The sequence below is a fragment of the Pelobates fuscus genome, chromosome 4 (assembly GCF_036172605.1).
Source record: "Pelobates fuscus isolate aPelFus1 chromosome 4, aPelFus1.pri, whole genome shotgun sequence".
NCBI lineage: Eukaryota > Metazoa > Chordata > Amphibia > Anura > Pelobatidae > Pelobates > Pelobates fuscus.
This window is the reverse complement of record NC_086320.1, coordinates 206,991,067-207,014,100: the sequence shown is the minus strand read 5'-3', so window position 1 is coordinate 207,014,100 and position 23,034 is coordinate 206,991,067. Positions and strand designations below refer to the sequence as shown.

The 23,034-nt window shown below is 41.5% G+C and overlaps 1 protein-coding gene across 1 annotated transcript in view; it reads right to left on the bottom strand.

Moving 5' to 3' along the window:
• TMEFF1 (transmembrane protein with EGF like and two follistatin like domains 1) overlaps positions 1–23,034 on the bottom strand; it is a 188,256-nt gene that overhangs the window by 36,807 nt on the left and 128,415 nt on the right. The window contains exon 5 of the mRNA XM_063451867.1: positions 12,469–12,565. Coding sequence (XP_063307937.1) covers positions 12,469–12,565 — 97 coding nt within the window. The remainder of the gene's footprint in view (positions 1–12,468; positions 12,566–23,034) is intronic.

Here is a 23,034-nt window from a genome sequence, read left to right as displayed (position 1 = left end):
CTGCACAATGTGCAACACTGATGTTCAGCATCTCCATGTTCTGCATGGAGATACTGAACGTTCCCCAAAGAAATGTGGCTGATAGGAGGAGACAGCCGCAAGGAGACCTGTGCTGTGCTGGGAAAAGCCTAAGTGGCGCTATTAGAACTATAGTGTCAGAAATACACTGTTGTATTCATGACACTATAATGTTCCTTTAAACACAAAATGAAAGAATGGGAGCAGTGCTTCTAGAATAGCATATACATCACAATGCCAGTAGAGTTTAATGCAGGGCATAGGGAATAGGCGAAACGTCTCTACATTACCTATTACATGTCCTTCATTAAAGTCTATTAACACTGTGATGTATATGCTATTCTAATAGCGCTGGTTCCATTCTTTCATTGACAATATTTTTTGTGTTTAATAAAAGTTTATTAAACAATTGAGACATTTTACAGACGATAAAAAGGAGGTTAGGAAGTGGCATCAAGAAAACAAACTGTAAATGTGGTTATGGTTGCGGTCTTTGTATCAATTCAAAGTTGGTTCCTATTTCCAACTTTTACAAATAATAAAGAAATGAACAATTCTATACGGACAACCATCCTTATCTAACTCAATATCACTGTTAATAGTGCATTTCAATATGTGTACAGAATATCACCGTTAATAGTGCGTCTCAATATGTGTACAGAATATTACCGTTAATAGTGCGTCTCAATATGTGTACAGAATATCACCATTAATAGTGCGTCTCAATATGTGTACAGAATATCACCGTTAATAGTGCGTCTCAATATGTGTACAGAATATCACCGTTAATAGTGCGTCTCAATATGTGTACAGAATATCACCGTTAATAGTGCATCTCAATATGTGTACAGAATATCACCGTTAATAGTGCATCTCAATATGTGTACAGAATATCACCGTTAATAGTGCGTCTCAATATGTGTACAGAATATCACCGTTAATAGTGCGTCTCAATATGTGTACAGAATATCACCGTTAATAGTGCGTCTCAATATGTGTACAGAATATCACATTAATAGTGCGTCTCAATATGTGTACAGAATATCACCGTTAATAGTGCGTCTCAATATGTGTACAGAATATCACCGTTAATAGTGCGTCTCAATATGTGTACAGAATATCACCGTTAATAGTGCGTCTCAATATGTGTACAGAATATCACCGTTAATAGTGCGTCTCAATATGTGTACAGAATATCACCGTTAATAGTGCGTCTCAATATGTGTACAGAATATCACCGTTAATAGTGCGTCTCAATATGTGTACAGAATATCACCGGTAATAGTGCGTCTCAATATGTGTACAGAATATCACCGTTAATAGTGCGTCTCAATATGTGTACAGAATATCACCGTTAATAGTGCGTCTCAATATGTGTACAGAATATCACCGTTAATAGTGCGTCTCAATATGTGTACAGAATATCACCGTTAATAGTGCGTCTCAATATGTGTACAGAATATCACCGTTAATAGTGCGTCTCAATATGTGTACAGAATATCACCGTTAATAGTGCGTCTCAATATGTGTACAGAATATCACCGTTAATAGTGCGTCTCAATATGTGTACAGAATATCACCGTTAATAGTGCGTCTCAATATGTGTACAGAATATCACCGTTAATAGTGCGTCTCAATGTGTACAGAATATCACCGTTAATAGTGCATCTCAATATGTGTACAGAATATCACCGTTAATAGTGCGTCTCAATGTGTACAGAATATCACCGTTAATAGTGCGTCTCAATATGTGTACAGAATATCACCGTTAATAGTGCGTCTCAATATGTGGATAGAATATCACCGTTAATAGTGCGTCTCAATATGTGTACAGAATATCACCGTTAATAGTGCGTCTCAATATGTGTACAAAATATCACCGTTAATAGTGCGTCTCAATATGTGTACAGAATATCACCGTTAATAGTGCGTCTCAATATGTGTACAGAATATCACCGTTAATAGTGCGTCTCAATATGTGTACAGAATATCACCGTTAATAGTGCATCTCAATATGTGTACAGAATATCACCGTTAATAGTGCATCTCAATATGTGTACAGAATATCACCGTTAATAGTGCGTCTCAATATGTGTACAGAATATCACCGTTAATAGTGCGTCTCAATATGTGTACAGAATATCACCGTTAATAGTGCGTCTCAATATGTGGATAGAATATCACCGTTAATAGTGCGTCTCAATATGTGTACAGAATATCACCGTTAATAGTGCATCTCAATATGTGTACAGAATATCACCGTTAATAGTGCGTCTCAATATGTGTACAGAATATCACCGTTAATAGTGCGTCTCAATATGTGTACAGAATATCACCGTTAATAGTGCGTCTCAATATGTGTACAGAATATCACCGTTAATAGTGCATCTCAATATGTGTACAGAATATCACCGTTAATAGTGCATCTCAATATGTGTACAGAATATCACCGTTAATAGTGCGTCTCAATATGTGTACAGAATATCACCGTTAATAGTGCGTCTCAATATGTGTACAGAATATCACCGTTAATAGTGCGTCTCAATATGTGTATAGAAACAGAATAAAAAAGGGTAAGGGAGATGGTTTCATAAAAGGCACAATAAACATGTACAATTACTTATTTTCCTATACATAATTTACGGAAACTATATATCTGTCTCTATATCAGAGGAGCCCAGGCAAAGTGTCTGTTTTGGTCCCTAATATGCCAATATGAAATAGAAAAAAATAAATAAATTAAAAATTAAATAAGTAAAATAAAGAATAAAATAAAACAATAAAATCTATATATTATATTCACTGATAAAATACTAGCAGCTTGCTTTCACAAATGGTTCATATTATATGTATATAATATGAACCATTTGTGAAAGCAAGCTGCAAGTATTTTATCAGTGAATATAATAAAGTATATATATATCTTTTGGTACCACAGAAGTTCTAGCTTAAGTATTGTGACACCAGATATGAGTGGTGGCACTGGGCAAGTGGGCACAGTATCCACTATGAGCCTGACACAGAAGCTGGCAGACAAATAACTGCTATTCAATCTAAACACTCCATTTAAATGGAGTTGTCACGCCAAGGATGCATAATGAATTGTTGCACAATTGAATATTGTAATTTAATGTAATTTGTGTAGTGCATATATAAATTGTCCACTAGGTTGCGAGGTCAGATGACAGACAGGGTAATGTAAATTGCATAGGAATGTGAAAGGGGATGGTTTACAAAATTGATTGATCCTTTTTATTAATCAAAAGCTCTGCAGGATGTGAGATTCTACATTTGCGATGCCTGCCATGTCTAGTCCCACTGTAAACTAGCTGGCTTCAGCCATAGTCTGTACCTTTTAATTGATGAATAGATTTCTTTGATATGTTCATGATCATTAGCTTTCAAGCAACCACCCCCCCCCCCCCCCCCAAAAAAAAAAACAAGCCTTGTGTTCCAGTATCATATCCAAAAGAAACATTAATACTTACTCACGGAATAATAATTGAGCCTCGTTTTTGTTATATATGGAATGGGATGAGCACAATCCTCCAATCAAGGCCAAACATGATTTGCATAACTTAAAGGACCACTAAAGGCACACAGACCACTTCAGCTCAATGAAGTGGTCTGGGTGCGAGGTCCCCCTAGTTTTAACCCTGCAGCTGAAAACATAGCAGTTTAATCCAGGGTTAATCCAGCTGCAATTCTTAGTGTGAAAATTGCATTGAGGACATGCTGAACAGCCATAGGAAAGCATTGAGTAATGCTTTTCTATGGGCGTTTTGAAAGCGCGCGCGTACCTTCGGAGCTGACGTCGGCAGGGGGAGGAAAGGTCACCAGCGCTGAGGGAGTTTTAACCATGAGACCCCCTGGGCAGAATTTTACTTTAAAAACCTGTAATTTTATTCCTTTTGTTTTTATCTCTTGTTGGTGTAACTAATTTGGGTTAGATAGTTATGACTCCATAACTATCTCACAAGACAGCAGTGATAAATGTTAATGAGCACTGTGCATGTTTTAATGCTTTCGATGGACCAGCTTGCTAATGTGGCAAGGTCCCGAGAGCTTGGAACCTACTGAAACCAAAAGTTTAGTCTGGACTTAATTAGTTTCAGACTTAACATTGGTCTTCATTAGTACTCATTTTGACTTCTCACTATTGAACAAGTGAGCTGTAATCTCATGTCTTGTTTTGAGAAGTGAGCTTGGCAAAGCAGCATGCAGCAGGGTCTTGATGAGCCTGAGACAGCAGGAATCTAGGTATGAGTGGGTGTGCATCAGAACACAGAAGAGACATCATTTCTGTAATCACAGTGCACCAAGAGGGACAGGCATCGTGACAGAGAGGGACAGAACATATTGTTATAGAAGATTCCCTTTTTCTCCTCTGGAACTCATACTAGCGATCCTCTGTCCACCTGTCAACTTTTTACCTGGCACCCTTTTATCATTCCGGACTCCAAGTAATCCTAGGGATCATACCACCAACGCTATCATCCAGGAGCAGTAGATCTGCTCATATCTTGTGAGTACCCATTTTATTTTATTTTAAAGTGTTTTACACAGTGAACACTATTGGCTGTTTCTTCCTACCCGAGTGTCTATTATACCACGGACGGAGGAAACCAACCACAGAGGAAGGAAATCCATCTCATATCCCATAAGCGGGGATCAATACCGCTGCACGCCTTTCACACCAGAGCGGGTTTTAGCTCTGTTAAATGTGAGTTTGCATTCAAGATTTTTTTATATTATCACCTCTACTATCAAAACATACTACACTATTTGGTTCTCTATATATCTTTTGTCTCTTGCATATGAGCTGACCCATAAAGAAGAACATAACAAGGACTAACTGTTTTGGACTGAATACTGCCATACAACAAGACCTCGATAGACGTCTCTAGATATGACTTTTTCGTTTCACCCACTTATTTTATCTGGACTAGTCACTTAGTTTTATAAGGCGCAGCCCTTACTTTCATTTGCTTTTTTTTCTTGATGAGCAGATATACCTATCTTAGCATTAATTTCACGATTAATTACTTTGTAGCATATAAATTGCTCAAGGCATGGTTATAAGTGCTGTTAGTCTAGTTTTATATCTGAAGTCATTAGTATTATGATTCTCAATTTTTTCGCTTTAATATTGCCAGATGTAACACTTGGCAAATAGACCAGCTGTCACAGCCAAGCTTACACCATAAATACAGTATTAGGATCTATATTCTTTTATTTAAGATGTTTCAGCTCAAAAACATACCCCTATTGCAAATAAATCTGAATTAAAACAAACACAATGGAAATGCTTAATGCTCAACTATAGAAATTTGAGGAATATAATCTAACAAAGTATTTTCCATTGGCCTCCCGATAACACATTATTTTCTGATCCAAACATTTAAATCCACATACCAGTTAGCATATGCTGGTACATTAATTTTCCCTGCTGGTATCCGCTTTATGACAACCATCTGTTCAAGTTTCAGTATTTTCCCTAGTGTTAAGCAGCAGAAATCAAAAACCAACAAGAATAATTTCTGAAGGGATGTACGACTACTTCAAAGAACCTGCTCGGAGGCAATACAGGAAATAAGTTTACAGATCTTAGTACATACTTGAACATCAGACTAATAACAGTTAAAGGGACACTTTAGGTCCCATGACCACTTTGTCTCATTAAAGTTGTTACAGTGCTTGTAATTGCCGGGTGCCATACCAAGTTATCCAAGTCATATGATTTTCAAGCACTGAATGTGGGTTCACAGCCACATTAGAATGAAATATCAGATTTAAATCAATATGTTATTTCTGCTAACACTGAAAAAGGTTCTCGGGCACCTGTAACCCTGCTCCCGCAGGAGAGTATAATGTGGTTAATATGCTCTGCTGACATTCTCAGCATCTCACTGCAGCCCATTGCTGCTTGGGGTAATGTGGAAGTATTAGCCCAAGCAGAAGAGAGTGGCCAAGCTTTGATCGCACAAAAACACTGGGATGTATGAATGGAGAACAACTTATGGGGTGGGCTACCAGTGAGCGTGTCAAAGCTAAAATCTCACACAAAAAATGGGGTGAGTTCCATTCGGGTCCCAGCCATGATAAAGTAAGCCTGGAGTGCATGCACTCAGGATAACCTTGTGTAGAGAGCTCTCTGAGTTCAGTTTACTCAGTGCAAGCATGTCTAATGATGTTCCCTCTATGTCCTTAGTGGTAACTTGTCACTAATATCCCGAGACTCCGGACATCAGGGAAGAAATCAAGGTTGAGAGGACTGTAGCGCCAAATCTGAGATTGTTGGGAGATATGTCCCCAAAGATGGAACAGTCACAACAGATTCATCATGCTCCAGGTAGCTGCCAAATATACACTGCGTGCAGAATTATTAGGCAAATGAGTATTTTGACCACATCATCCTCTTTATGCATGTTGTCTTACTCCAAGCTGTATAGGCTTGAAAGCCTACTACCAATTAAGCATATTAGGTGATGTGCATCTCTGTAATGAGAAGGGGTGTGGTCTAATGACATCAACACCCTATATCAGGTGTGCATAATTATTAGGCAACCTCCTTTCCTTTGGCAAAATGGGTCAAAAGAAGGACTTGACAGGCTCAGAAAAGTAAAAAATAGTGAGATATCTTGCAGAGGGATGCAGCACTCTTACAATTGCAAAGCTTCTGAAGCGTGATCATCGAACAATCAAGCGTTTCATTCAAAATAGTCAACAGGGTCGCAAGAAGCGTGTGGAGAAACCAAGACGCAAAATAACTGCCCATGAACTGAGAAAAGTCCAGCGTGCAGCTGCCAAGATGCCACTTGCCACCAGTTTGGCCATATTTCAGAGCTGCAACATCACTGGAGTGCCCGAAAGCACAAGGTGTGCAATACTCAGAGACATGGCCAAGGTAAGAAAGGCTGAAAGACGACCACCACTGAACAAGACACACAAGCTGAAACGTCAAGACTGGACCAAGAAATATCTCAAGACTGATTTTTCTAAGGTTTTATGGACTGATGAAATGAGAGTGAGTCTTGATGGGCCAGATGGATGGATTGGTAAAGGGCAGAGAGCTCCAGTCCGACTCAGACGCCAGCAAGGTGGAGGTGGAGTACTGGTTTGGGCTGGTATCATCAAAGATGAGCTTGTGGGGCCTTTTCGGGTTGAGGATGGAGTCAAGCTCAACTCCCAGTTTCTGGAAGACACCTTCTTCAAGCAGTGGTACAGGAAGAAGTCTGCATCCTTCAAGAAAAACATGATTTTCATGCAGGACAATGCTCCATCACACGCGTCCAAGTACAACACAGCGTGGCTGGCAAGAAAGGGTATAAAAGAAGAAAATCTAATGACATGGCCTCCTTGTTCACCTGATCTGAACCCCATTGAGAACCTGTGGTCCATCATCAAATGTGAGATTTACAAGGAGGGAAAACAGTACACCTCTCTGAACAGTGTCTGGGAGGCTGTGGTTGCTGCTGCACGCAATGTTGATGGTGAACAGATCAAAACACTGACAGAATCCATGGATGGCAGGCTTTTGAGTGTCCTTGCAAAGAAAGGTGGCTATATTGGTCACTGATTTGTTTTTGTTATGTTTTTGAATGTCAGAAATGTATATTTGTGAATGTTGAGATGTTATATTGGTTTCACTGGTAAAAATAAGTAATTGAAATGGGTATATATTTGTTTTTTGTTAAGTTGCCTAATAATTATGCACAGTAATAGTCACCTGCACACACAGATATCCCCCTAAAATAGCTATAACTAAAAACAAACTAAAAACTACTTCCAAAAATATTCAGCTTTGCTATTAATGAGTTTTTTGGGTTCATTGAGAACATGGTTGTTGTTCAATAATAAAATTAATCCTCAAAAATACAACTTGCCTAATAATTCTGCACTCCCTGTATGTGGTTACTGTAGCAGTAGTGACTAAGTGTAAAGGAGGTCATTTTGAACCTTAGATGAGTCCTGGACTGAACACATGCAGACTGCTAAAGCTCTGAAAAATCCTCATGCGACATGCCTGAGTTTAATATCGCGCTCAACTTTGCTATATGGGAAAAAAAATTCTGTAGTCCCCACGATATTAGGTCATAAAGTGAGGAACATGAAACACCAGTAGTTGTCAAGACCCCAGTGGGGCACAAACAACACGATGTAGTGGATATTTGTCTTTGAAGAAAATGTGTGTATAGCACAATGTCCAACGATTTCCTAGAATTGAACATTTGCCATTATGATAAGTTATTGTTGTTATTTTTATTTATTTTTAATATATATAAAAAAAGTAGAGTAACAACTGTTTATAATACACAGCTTTCTCACATGCTCTGGCAAACCAACATTCTATGGCATAAGTAGGCAAGCTTTTAGCAGCACTGGTCAAAGTCCCTCAGCATGCTGTTCCTTTTATTTTTTATTTTTTTATTGACTTGTGGGTATGTTGCCATATGCTGCTTAAGTTTTGTATGGTTGCTGCAGACGCTTAGTAAGTGCTGTATTTGAGCATCAGTGAGCTTTGTTATAATGTGCATGCGCAAGACTCAAAAACAATGCTAGACACAAACACACACAATCACACTGCTAGATAGATACACACCCCCTAACATACCCTACTGCACCCATACATTGACAATGCTATTATTATTTTTAGCCACACTCCATTTTAATTTAGCAGCAGGAGGTGTGGATGTTCTGTGGTTTAGTAGGAACCGGACTGCTATCCTACCCCATGGATTTTCCTTCACAAGTGATGGAAGGAAATTATTTAAGATCAGTTCCTCTCAATATTGCAACAAGTGAATTGAGGGCTGCCCCTCACCGCCTCTGCCATTGGGCACCAGCAGGTATCTTAAGAATACATACTGTGACCTCTGTCAGGCCAGCTTTGGGGAAGATCCTTAGATCTCCTTAACCAGTTGGGTCTGGCAGCCTAGCGTACCGTGCAAAGGCAAATCAAGTGCCATGCATGGCATATATACATGACCCCTTTTTTCAGAACACAATTAAACCACTTTAAAGTGCACCTGTCATAGCATTTTCACTTAAACTCCCCATAGACAATGAAAATGTAATTTATCATACCAGTGCCACCATGTTCACAGCTCTGTGGATGTCACCCAATAGTAACGAATACTAGTTTGATAGGCTCTGCAGAGCAATCCTCTGTAAAGGCGCTGACATGCTGAATTTCATGCAACCACAGCGTATGCACTGTTAATTCTCTGCCCGACAGCAGAAGAAATAAATGTGGGAGGGTGCCTACTCAACCATCAGTGAATGCCGCAGTTGGCATAAAAGTCAATGCCAACTCTATCATGAAAAATTGATTGAAAGGTAAGGAAGGAAGAAATGTTTAAATAGATTTTTCTTGTAATCTAAAAATGTGCTTGCAATTTTGCTAGCACAATGTACATACAGATGGAGTTTAATGGACTTTTAAATTAGCCAAACATGTGGATATCATAGCAGGTCTATTTTACTGCATGACTAATCTTTAAAAGATTTCAACTTTTTAACTTCTTTCAACTTTTTTTGGAGCTAACAGAAAGTGTTAAATAAAGTATCTGTGCACTAAAGCTACACAGTACGTTACATCATATAGCAGGGAACAAGTCAAGAGTAACCAATTTGGGAGAAAGGAAACTGCGTATAATCAGTAAAGGGCTAGCATGAAATTCTCTATAAACCCATTAATTCCCCCACGCACACATTTTGCTGCCATTCTTCAAATAATTTCTGTTGGCAAGATGGCTTATTTATTATTGTTCTTTCGGTAAAATTCACTCAATACACATATATTTCATTTTTATTTTAGCCATTTATCCTACAGTAATTATGTAGTGCCCTTTGGGTCTTTGGACACTGAATTATTTTACAGGATAATTGAAGGTTATCTAAAATAAGCTTGCATCTTGGATCTCTGTCCCCTAAATGCCATAAGCTAGGAATGACCAGGGTCGTCTGACCCGACATCTGTCTGTAATGTCTATCATATCTGAAGCGAGCCATAGCGGCCTATTTGGAAGGGCCTGAAAACCGACAGCCAGTACTATAATAGTGTGATCAGAGGATGGATATTTGATCACTAGAATCAAGCACTCTTTTCAGCATTTAATCTGTAGTCTTTCTAACTAATAAAAGCTTTTAGTGAGAATCTATTAGCGGCTCACCTAATGCCTATTGAGTCATTACTTTTATTACAACCATGACATGAAAAGGATGTAACAGAGGTTGGTGGATTTTCATGTCACTTTGACCATTAATATAGATTTGTGAGAATGTTTTGTGAGCTATTAGCCACAAACACATTAGGGAATTTAGAAAGCGCAGGGCCCATTTGTTTAGATTTTAGCCATTTATTTAGTCAGCCTAGTCTCAACAAATTTTTCTTGGATGTATTTTAGATGACCCAATAGAGTTATTTTACAATGTTATTACTCACACACTGCCACAAAGTGAAATCTAATCTCCACATTTTATATTTCCTTTCAACCTCAATCTACCCCTTTGTCACTGGGGGGTTGTGGGGTGGGCAGAGAGAGCAAGAACTCATATAAATTTAAAGAATTGAGAATAAACCCCTAAATCTCTACTGACAAGTAAATGTAAACTTTGTATTAAGAAGAATGCTATTTGTTTCACTTACAATTTTTTTTAGAAACATAACAGAAATAATGCATTATTGCACTATATTAACCTGTAGTTGCAGATTTAGTGCTAGTTAAAGGAACACTGTAGTGTTAGGTATGCAAACGTGTTACCGCAACACAAGTGCTTGAAAAGTGAGTTTTATTAACTTTTCAACCCTCTAGTAGCTGTCAGAGTTTAACCCCTAAAGGACCAAACTTCTGGAATAAAAGGGAATCATGACATGTCACACATGTCATGTGTCCTTAAGGGGTTAAACCCTGCAATGTAAACATTGGTGATCCTGGATAATACAATGTTTTAATTGCAGGTTAAAACTACAGGGACATGGCACCCAGACCACTGGGTTGAAGTGGTCTCTTTGCCTATATATCCAACATACTGTGCCTCACCTGGGTTACTGCATTCACATATGTTCAAGAAAGAGAACTTTGCGACTTCCCATATAAACTGTATCCAACAAGACCTTTTGCCTACAGATCATCACCTTGTTTTTAAATAATACATATGGCTCTCAAGTTCCAGTTATGAGTGGATCAAAACATGTTAGCTCTTTCGAAAAAAATCAGTCTACTCAGTAACATGCAATAAAATGATCACCAATAGGTAGTAAATGTAGACTTTAAAAAAAAAAAAAAAAAAAAATGCATGTGTTGGATGAGTAATGTCCTTTTGTCATAATTGAATACTAAGATTAATCTATGCTCCCTTTTAACAGACCATGCTAGCTAGCATCCATGCATCTGTATTGAACTTGAAGGAACATTATAGAGTTTGGAATACAACCATACTACACCCCTCTCCCCTCCACGTAAAGGGTTTAAAATTTAGTTTTTACTTACCTTTACTCTCTTGCTGTACTGGTGTTGTCAAGGCTACCTTGCCAGATCACCTGCAAAACTCAATCCAATAGGGAAGCACTGGGAAGCTGGGGCGAATGCTCGGCAAATGACTCTGCACTAATCAATTGCTCTTTATGAACAGAATTTGATTTAATAACTGAGTCTAATTCAGTTATTTAATGAAAATGCCTCTAGTCGCTGTCCGGCTATAGCCACTGTGTTTAACCATGCAATTAAAACATTGTCATGTCTGCAGGGTTAAAACAACAGGGGCACTGCACTTAGACCACTTCATTGAGATTAAGTGGTCTTGGTGGCTTTAGTGTCCCTTTAACTCACATTTTGTGGCTATAGCCCCATACACTACAGCCCCTTCACACACACTCTATACATCCCCTTTATACACACACTCTCTCCCTCTCTACAGCCCCTAGCCACACATTTTACACCACAAAAACAACACTATTTACACAAAATTAAACAACAGTCAGCTCACTCTATACACACCCAATCCCACAAGCAGGCTCCAAACACGTGGACAATACTCTTTCCTGGCCCTTTTGTCCTCTGTTATCCCACTTATGGAAACACCAGAGAGAAGTCACAAGCCAACACAGCGCAAGCATGTTAATACATTTTATTGCACTGTGCAGAACAAATACAGGGCCCTTTTCTTATGCGAGAGCTTTTCAACACAGCTCTGTGCATGGACTGTCCTGGAAGAGCATTGAACCAACATGCTCACTGTGAGAGGAGGCGATGACAAAACAACCCATCACAACACATTTTTTTTTTACCTGTCCGGCCCTGGTATATAACTGTGAAACTCAAAAGATTGTGCCTGTTTTTTGCATTAGAATACAAAGCAACAATAACCTGCCAGGAACTTGATACTGAGGACAACTTAGCACTTTTGTTAAACACATTTGGTAGTTACCATCAAATGACCACTTACCCTATATCTTCAGCATCCTCGTCACACTCAGCACCATATTTGCAGGCTCCGCATTTGGAATGTTTTCTGTGAACTTCAGTTCCTGATGCCTCATATTCTACAAAGATACTGGTGTTAGCAAAACAAAACAACACAACATGCATAACATATGTTGACATAAAATGATACTCTTTATTTCCCAAGCCTGTTCCTTACCCAATTATCATGCAATCACTTCATAATAAAGGTAATCACACTTGCATATTAAAATATGAGAGAATTACATAACATCCACCCTCAGCAGGCACTTTAGGGGGTCATTTTTGTAGAATGCATAATTGGCATCTTTACATGATATTATTAGTATCATATCTTGTTCTAATGATTAAAACTAAGCTTAATTCAGTAAGACATGGACAAATAACTAGAAACAAAATCTATTAACATGTTGTATGGTTGTCGCTATGTGTGTTTGTTAACAGGTGATATATAAATTCATCTGCAAAGCTTTTTAATACCTTGAATTACATTTAGGTTCTCAAATTAGCCTTAAAATAGTGACATTAATACTCTATTTAAAAGCACACAGATGCATTTTATAAACATACATTACTATCTACTATTACTTAACCACCAGTTAGGGATAATACATGTAATTCAGAAATGGAATAATTATAAGATGTCTCTTATTAAAAGCTTAATATTTGTAACAGTACCTTATATTCACAATCCCATAAATATGGTTTATTACAAAATGTGGTTGTCCTAGATAATTTCAACATCTATTAACGTATTCAATTCTAGCAAATCTGCTGGAAGAACATTCTAGTTATCCATTACCCATTCTGTAAACTGTGCGTGTGTCATTTGTGTCTGACAACACTAATGAGGATGTATTAGGTTATCCATGGCTAGTCCGTATGCTGAGTTAGTCACACGTTGGGATACTGCAATCTGAGTATGTCAAACCAGCTGGCCTGAGGCCAATATAAACTATTATTTGTCTGCACGGCCGCCTCTAACATTACTTATTAATATAACTCATATTCACATCTAAGTAAATAATCACAAAAGTAACTTATCAAATCCTTCATTAGTAAAGGATACAGCAAGCACAGCAATACCAATAGGTGAGGTCTTGTTTAGTTCTCAATCATTAACAATTACATATTCTAGAAATACGGTAACACGTAGACACATATCATATTTGAGGAAAACATAGGCACTAGTATTTTAAAGGGACACACCACTGCTCACCCCCAATACATAAATTAATACATAAATATCACTGTTTAGTAGATATACTCCAAGTAAAATCATGCAGGTATTTAATTATTTAATTTTTTTTATTGAGATATATTTAAAACAACATGCCAAAACTGTAGTCTTTTGTCTCCTGACTTTGCAAGCCCTCCCCTTCTAACCCAGCCCAGAATTTCTGTCGCTGTCCAATCACAGACTTCCCAATGCAGCTCAATGAGAAGGCTTTCCAAAAGGCAATTGTCTGCTTTTTGAGTTAAAAACCCAGAAAGTAACAGGACTGGTCATCTAATCGAAAGCCAGGGCATGTAACAAGGTTAGTTTATAAAAATGCTAATTTTGATTGAAATTTGCACTTTTTGTAAACTGATAAAACACACACTGCACACACTGCACATTTTTCAGCAAACTAAAATGCTTTAGTTGTCCGGAGTGTGCCTTTAAGCAGACATTTGTATATATTGCGCCAACTGCAATATTTCTAATATTGCCTTTTTCCATTATAGAGTGCATTTGTTGAGAACACGGATGGAATCTTCCATTGAAATGTTTGCTTTTTACCATGAACCCTGTAAAGCTCAGTATGAGCATTTGTGTCTGGAATGTACTATATGTCTTATCAAATTAAATGGTAACTACATACAGTGTAAGACAACTAGTATGCAAGTATGTATATATTTGAAATAACAAGGGATGCATAGCTAATATATAAACAGATCATAACACAGCAATTTATATTGTTCAATACTTTGTACATCATTTGTAAAAATCATTTGGGAAATGAAAAGACTTTTCACACATACAATAGCTGTGACAAAAATAGATAAATAAAAATGGTCAAATACCCTACTTATATGTATTTGTAAAGACCCTGAATGCATTCCTACTATTGCAGCTTAATAAAAATAGCAACAAAATGTAAAAAGAATGTCTGCATATGAGCATATTGCCCACATACTGGAAATACTGTTATAAAGAAAAAGAAAAAGAAAACATCTTTGAAAAAAAGAGTGAGCTTTTATTTTCAGCAACTTTACATTCATTATATCAGTAACCAGTGTCTTCTGTTCCTCTACAGGCTAGTAATCAGCTAGAGTATAAATAACGTAAATGAGGCTTTGTAGACTACCTTTCATAATTCAAAACCCATGAAAATAGAGAATGTTTTTTCTCTATATTATACTCTATTTAGGTAGTAAAGTGGTTAACCTTGAATAGATTTCAAAATAAATGTAATACTGTTTACACTGATATAGGAATAGTGATGTCGCGAACATGAAATTTTCGGTTTGCGAACGCCGAATGCGAACTTCCGCAAATGTTCGCGAACGGGCGAACCGCCATAGACTTCAATGGGCAGGCAAATTTTAAAACCCACAGGGACTCCTTCTGGCCACAATAGTGATGGAAAAGTTGTTTCAAGGGGACTAACACCTGGACTGTGGCATGCCGGAGGGGGATCCATGGCAAAACTCCCATAGAAAATTACATAGTTGATGCAGAGACTGGTTTTAATCCATAAAGGGCATAAATCACCTAACATTCCTAAATTGTTTGGAATAACCTGCTTTAAAACATCAGGTATGATGTTGTATCGATCAGGTAGTGTAAGGGTTACGCCCGCTTCACAGTGACAGACCAAACTCCCAGTTCCATCGATTTTAGGAAGCGGGAGATGGAAAAACATGCTTGGTCGGTCCTCCTACTTCAAATTTGGGGCACTGCGCGTGCAATCTAATGTGTCACCTGATAGGAGTGGTGTGTTAAGTAGTACTATTCCTATCAGTTTAATCCCTGTTACGTCCCCTATCAGGGGACGTGTATATAAGGCATCGATTTTAGGAAGCGGGAGATGGAAAAACATGCTTGGTCGGTCCTCCTACTTCAAATTTGGGTGGTACCTTCGGTGCGACTGACTAGGTTTGTCACCTCCTCAAAAGGACGCATGAGCCTACAGGCATTGCGCATGAGCGTCCAGTAACGTGGCAAAAAAAAATCCCAGCTCCGCAGAGGCTGTCCTAGCACCCCGGTCATACAAATACTCGTTAACGGCTTTTTCTTGTTGGAGCAGGCGGTCAAAAATTAGGAGTGTTGAATTCCAACGTGTCGGGCTGTCGCAAATCAAGCGCCTCACTGGCATGTTGTTTCGCCGCTGGATATCGGAAAAGTGCACCATGGCAGTGTAGGAACGCCTGAAATGGCCACACACCTTCCTGGCCTGCTTAAGGATGTCCTGTAGGCCTGGGTACTTATGCACAAAGCGTTGTACGATCAGATTACACACATGTGCCATGCACGGCACATGTGTCAACTTGCCCAAATGCAATGCCGCCAACAAATTTCTTCCGTTGTTACAAACCACTTTGCCGATCTCCAGTTGGTGCGGAGTCAGCCACTGATCCACCTGTGCGTTCTTCCAACTGATGTGTAAATAACTCCTCTGACATACCAAGTGAAGCGGCTGTGGTGCTAGTGTTGGTGGTGGCGGCAGGCGGGCGAGTGGTAACTTGAGAGGTGCCCGAAGCTAAGCTGGAGGAGGATGGTGCGTCGAGGTTCCGAGCGGTAGCTGTAGAAGATTGGGTGTCCTGTGTTAGCCAGTCAACTATGTCCTCAGAACTTTTCAAGTTCAGGGTACGTGGCCTCTGAACACTGGTCATTATTCTAGGGCTAAAGGGAATCACAGAACCACGACCACGACGGCCCCAGCGGGGTGGCCTGCCTCTGCCTGTCATTTTTTTTCGATTAGTGGTACTATGCGTGCAAGCTACTGTGACAACAGATATGAGTGGCACTGGTGTGACACTGTGCCCTGGCAGGCCCTGAAACGCACACTCGTGAAGGAAACTCACTGCTATTATATTACAGTCCAAAAAGTTTAGTTTTTTTTAAATGCAAGCTATTGGGACACCAGATATGAGTGAGTGGTGGCACTGGGCAGGCCCTGAAACGCACACTCATGAAGGAAACTGACTGCTATTATATTACAGTCCAAAAAGTTTAGTTTTTTTTAAATGCAAGCTATTGGGACACCAGATATGAGTGAGTGGTGGCACTGGGCAGGCCCTGAAACGCACACTCGTGAAGGAAACTGACTGCTATTATATTACAGTCCAAAAAGGTATTTTTTGTTACATGCAAGCTATTGTGACACCAGTGAGTGAGTGGTGGCACTGGGCAAGTGGGCACAGTATATGCTGTGAGCCTGACACACACGCTGGCAGACAACTAACTGCTATTCAATCTATTACAGTCAAAATTGTATTTTTTTAAAAAAAAAATTACACTACTGTTACACCAGATATGAGTTGCACTGGTGTGACACTGTGCCCTGGCAGACCCTGAAACGCACACTAGTGAAGGAAACTGACTGCTATTATATTACAGTCCAAAAAGTATTTTTTTTGTTAAATGCAAGCTATTGTGACACCAGTGAGTGAGTGGTGGCACTGGGCAGGCCCTGAAACGCACACTAGTGAAGGAAACTGACTGCTATTATACTACATTAAAAAAGTTTTTTTTGTTAAAATGCAAGCTATTGTGACACCAGTGAGTGAATGGTGGCACTGGGCAAGTGGGCACAGTATATGCTGTGAGCCTGACACACAGGCTGGCTGGCAGGCAGGCAACTGCAATTACATTACACAGAAAAAAATAAATAAAAAAGCAGACTGATCTTCTAGCCCTAAAAAGGGCTTTTTGGGGTGCTGTCCTTACAGTAGAGATCAGATGAGTCCTTCAGGACTGTAGTGGACACTGAATACACTAGCCTAGCTATCAATTTCCCTATCAAATCAGCAGCAGCTACACTGTCCCTACTCTCACTAAGAATGCAGCTTCACAATGAATGTAAAATGGATGCTGTCCAGGAGGTGGGAGGGTCTGGAAGGGAGGGTCTGCTGCTGAATGGCTGGAATGTGTCTGCTGACTGTGAGGTACAGGCCAGGGTAAAAGTTTACTCAATGATGATGAATAGGGGGCGGACCGAACAGCGCATGTGTTCGCCATCCGTGGCGAACGCGAACAAGCAATGTTCGCCGGGAACTATTCGCCAGCGAACAGTTCGGGACATCACTATATAGGAGTTGTGCATGTTGACCAGGAGATTCTGAGTATTAGAACTGATTGCTTGGCCTCTAGAGATGGCATTTAGATTCTTGTGTACTCTTTGCCTATCCATTAGCCTTTCCACTGTATGCATCCCTTATATTGCCCTAATAAGGAAGAGAAACCTGTCTCCCAGGTTTGCTATTAATGTATAACATTCACCAACTTCATTCCATCTACAAAGTATGATACTGATACTTAAAATGACACTATAGTCACCAGAACAACCATGTAGTTGTTATAGGGTGTATAGTATGTCCCTGCAGGCTTTTTATTGTAAATACTGCCTTTTCAGAGAAAGTGCAAACACTTTCCTATGGGAAAGCAGTGGATTGGCTGAGATCATCAATTTTGATTACCTAAGCGAAGGGACGTGGCAGGGGTGGAGCCTACCAGCATAGTAAACTCACCTTTTATATTGCTCACAAGGCAGACAGACACCTAAATAGTGTTTTCTCAGCTATAGTGACAGGAATACTTGTTTGTATTCCTGCCACTAGTGTGTTTATACACCTATTCAAACAGTACTCTTCCTCGTGGTATTTATTGGTCAATAAGCTTTTTATGGCACATGAAAATGACACATGGAGATGATTTGTCCTTTTATCTGCCATTCATCCAGCTTTAAAGCATACTGGATTATTAATGGATTTCACAGACAACTACTGATTTGTAAAGCAAGGCGAGAGAGATTCCTTTTCTTTGAGTAAGCAGTACCATAGTGATAATAAATACCATGACATTGAAAATATGAATCCAAGGATACAACAGTCATACACACAGACCTGTCTGCAAACTGGCACTATTTTCTGGAACTATCTGCTCTAAAAGAGCTAGAAAATGTGTATGCATTGTTTTCTTATATACATGTATATTTTGAGAAAATATAAAAGAAATGGCAATTAATCTAACCAGTTCTTATGGTGCTTTACACATTAACTGTCACGCCAAACCTACTGTTCTCCCACAGTTTCCTCTTCCCTTCCTCTCTCAGAATCTGTTCTTTTCTTTATTTCTGATCTAGTTTTTTTATACTTTGTCTTGTGTATTTTTCTTTCTTTGACCAAAGGAGGAGTTTACGTCAGCTACATTTCCTGTGTCAAAAAGAAGGGTGAGTACTTTCTCTGACACAGGAAATGGAGCTGACTTAAGCTCCTCCTTGGGTCAGAGACTGTCAGACAGGGATGTGAGGCCCCTCCGCTCAGTCTGCCCATGGCAGAGCTGCAGACTGAGGTATAATAATTAAGTGAAAAGTGTACAGAATTAACAGCGCTTAAAAACTTAAATAAAGGCAGAGCTCCCTCACAGACCCTATAGGTATAGGTAATTTCAACAATGTGTTTCTCCCCTTAGGGCTTTCTCAAGTGGATCCACTTGAGAATGCCCTAAGGAGAGAAACACATTGTGGAAACTTTAACTAACTGTATTTTAATAAAGGTATTTTGGCCACTTTCTTTGTTGTGAGTTAGCCATTTTATCTTTTTTACCATTTTTATTATTTTACTACCTGGCATCTAAGTTTTACTTGTTTCAGAGAGATACTACCTGCGGAGCTGCAGAACGGAGAACCGTACCACTGGGGAGAGAAGGCGCCCACAGGACCACCAGGGGAGTTCACAGGATCACTGGGGATAGACAGAAACCATTGGACCACCACCCCAAACCCTCTACCCCCTGTCACAGCCCCTCTACCCTCCTCTAGCCCATTCACAGCCACTCCACCCCCCTACCCCATCAGAGCCACTCCACTCTCTACCTCCTGTTACAGCCCCTCCACACCCTACCCCATCACAGCCACTCCACCACCTCTACCATCTGTCACAGCCATTCCACCCCCCACCCCCTGCCACAGACACTTCATCCCCCCACCCCCTGTCACAGCAACTCCCCACCCCACCCTGTCATATCCCCTCAATTCCCCCCTGACCCTCTGTCACAGCCACTTCAGTCCCCTTGCCCTCTCACAGCCCCCCTACCCTGTTACAGCCCCCCACACATCAGTCACAGCCACTCCGCCTCCCTCTACCCCCTGTTACAGCCACTACAACCCTCCTCTACCTCCTGTCACAGCCCCTCCACCCTCCACCTGGCACAGCCACTCCACTCCCTAACCCCCTGTCACAACCACTCCAACCCCCTCTTCCTCCTGTCACAGTCACTCCACCACCCCTACTCCCTGTCACAGCCACTCCACCCCCTATCCTCTGTCACAGCCACTCCAACCACCCTCTACCCCCTGTTATAGCCCCTCCAACCCCCATCTACCCATTGTCACAGCTACTCCAACCCCTTTACCCCTTGTCACAGCCATTCCATCCCCCTCTACCCACTGTAACAGCTGCCTGTCACAGCTGTCCCTGCCAATCCACCCATCTACCCCCTGTCACAGCCACACCACCCCCATATCCTGTCACAGCCACTCCATCCCCCACCCTGTCGTAGACCCTCAAGCCTCCCCTACCCCCTGTCAAAGCCACTCCAGTCCTCTTACCCTCCCACAGCCCCCCTAGCCCTGTTAAAGCCCCCCTACCATGTCACAGTGCCCACACATCTTGTCAAAGCCCCTACACAGCCCCCCCACTCAGTCACAGTCCACCGTCCCCTGTCACAGCCCCCCGACCCTCTCACAGTCCCACAACCTGTCACAGCCCTGCCAACCTATCACAGCCCATCCAACCTTTCACAGCCCCTCCAACCTATCACAGCTCCCCCATCCTGTCATCCAACAGCCACCTACACACCCTGTCACCCCTCCACACACACACACACACACACACACACACACACACACACACACACACCCTGTCACCCCTCCACACACCCTGTCACAGCCCCCACACCCACCCTGTCACAGCCCCCTTCACACACCCTGTCACTCCCACCCACACCCTATTAGCCCTATTCACACACACTGTCATCCCAACATGCACACACTGTCATCCCCACCCACACACATTGTCAGCCAATACACATACACCATCATCATTCTTAAACACTTCCAGCCCCCACACACTGTCACCCCCTTTACCCAGCCTCACTCACATTAAATCCTCCTAATCCTGTCACTCTCACCCCCTCCAACCATACCAAACTCACCTGCCCTTGCTTTACCACACTTACCCTATCACATTAACCCACCAATCCTGTCTGATTCAACCATATCTTGCATTGTCGCACTCAGTCCCCAACCCTGTTACACTCACGTCCTTCATCCTGCCACACTCACCCTACCACATAAACCCCTCCAATCCTGTCCTCCAACTTTGACACACTCACCCCAAAGCCTGTCACACTCTTGCCCCCAACCCTGCCACACTCATCCTTTCACAAATTAATCTAATCTTGCCACATTAACCCCCTTAATCTTGTCACAGTCAACCCCCCTCATTCTGTTATAATGCCTCCTCCAAATATGGCACATTCATCCCAACCCTGTGATACACCCCAAACTATGCCAAACGCAGTCTGTAACATCAACCTCCTCCAATCTTGTCACACTTACTTCCCCATGCCCTGTCACACTCCCTCCTCCAACCATGTCACAATCACTCCCTATCATTCTCACCCTCCTTCATTCTGTCACACTCACCCCCCAACCCTGTCTCATATACCCCCCTCACCCTGTCACACTCATCCTGCCACAGTTACCCTGTACTCACCTTGTCACAGTCACAAACTGAAGACATTTATCATACACACAGGCACAAAGGTCACGGTAAATCCCCCAAAACACAACACACCGCAAGCATCTACCCCACACACATACGATCCCAGACACATAAGGATACTCTTGGTCAGACACACACTTTCATTCACATACACAGGTAGACAATGCCAGACACACTCAGAAGTACACACACTGGTAGTAATGTATACACGACTACAAGGCTATGTAATCATACTCCGCAGTCCAGGGCCAGATTAAGAGCCCAGTGGGCCTGGTGCTGACAATTATGATGGGCCTAATTACAGAATCTTATTGACCAAAAACACTAAAACAGTCATACCTCTCAAGCGTCATGTATCTGATGGAGTTGGTGTTGGAGGAAAACTCAAAGGATGCAGCTATAAGAAAACACATACTCTATGCTAATCTTTCTCTAATTTATGCTTTCATCTTTCAAATAAATCCATACCCCCTAACAGCAGTGTCCAGTGAAGCAGGAAGTCAATGGGCGAGGTAAAAGGGTGGGCCACTGACGCGAATCACGTGACCAGAACTGCCAAAAAGGGGCGAACATACCCAAAAAGGGGGCATGTCTGTCCAAAGAATTTGAAGGCCAGCCTAGCATCAGTGTCCCTATGTATCACAGTGTCAGTGTCCCCATGTTGACCAGTGTCCCCATGTCTGTGTGTCCCATGTCACTAGGATACTAGGGGACATTGAGACATGGGGACACAGTGAGACATGGGGACACTGAGAAACCCGGGGACCCTGAGACTCTTAGGGACACTGGGAGACTTGGGGGCACTGAGACACTTGGGGACACTGGGAGAAATGGGGGCACTTGTGGATACAGACATGGGGACACTGGGAGACATGGAGACACTGGGAGACATGGGGACACTGGGAGAAATAGGATCAGAGACATGGGGACACAGACACTGGGAGACATGGGGACACTGAGACATTTGTGGACACTGGGAGAAATGGGGTCACAGACACTAGGGACACTGAGAGACATGGGAACACAGACACTGGGAGACTAGGGGACACTGGGAGACTAGGGGACACTGGGAGACTAGGGGACACTGGGAGACATGGGGACACTGAGACACTAGGGTCACTGTCATGGGGACACTGAGACACTTGGGGACACTGGGAGGCGTAGGGGGACTTGTGGACATAGACATGGGGACACTGAGAGACATGGGGACATAGACATTTGGGGACATTGGGAGACATGGGAACACTGAGACACTAGGGACACTGGCTGGGAGACATGGGAACACAGACATTTGGGGACACTGGGAGACATGGGGACACTGGTAGAAATGGGGACACTGGGAGACAAGGGAACAGAGACATTGGGACACTAGGAGACACTGGGAGACTAGGGGACACTGAGACACTAGGGGCACTGGCTGGGAGACATGGGGACACTGGGAGACATGGAGACACTGTGTCCCTAGTGTATCCGTGCCCCAATGTTTCTCCCTATGTCTCACAGCGTCCCCATGTGTCTCAGCGTCCCCATGTCTCACAGTGTCTCCAAGTGTCTC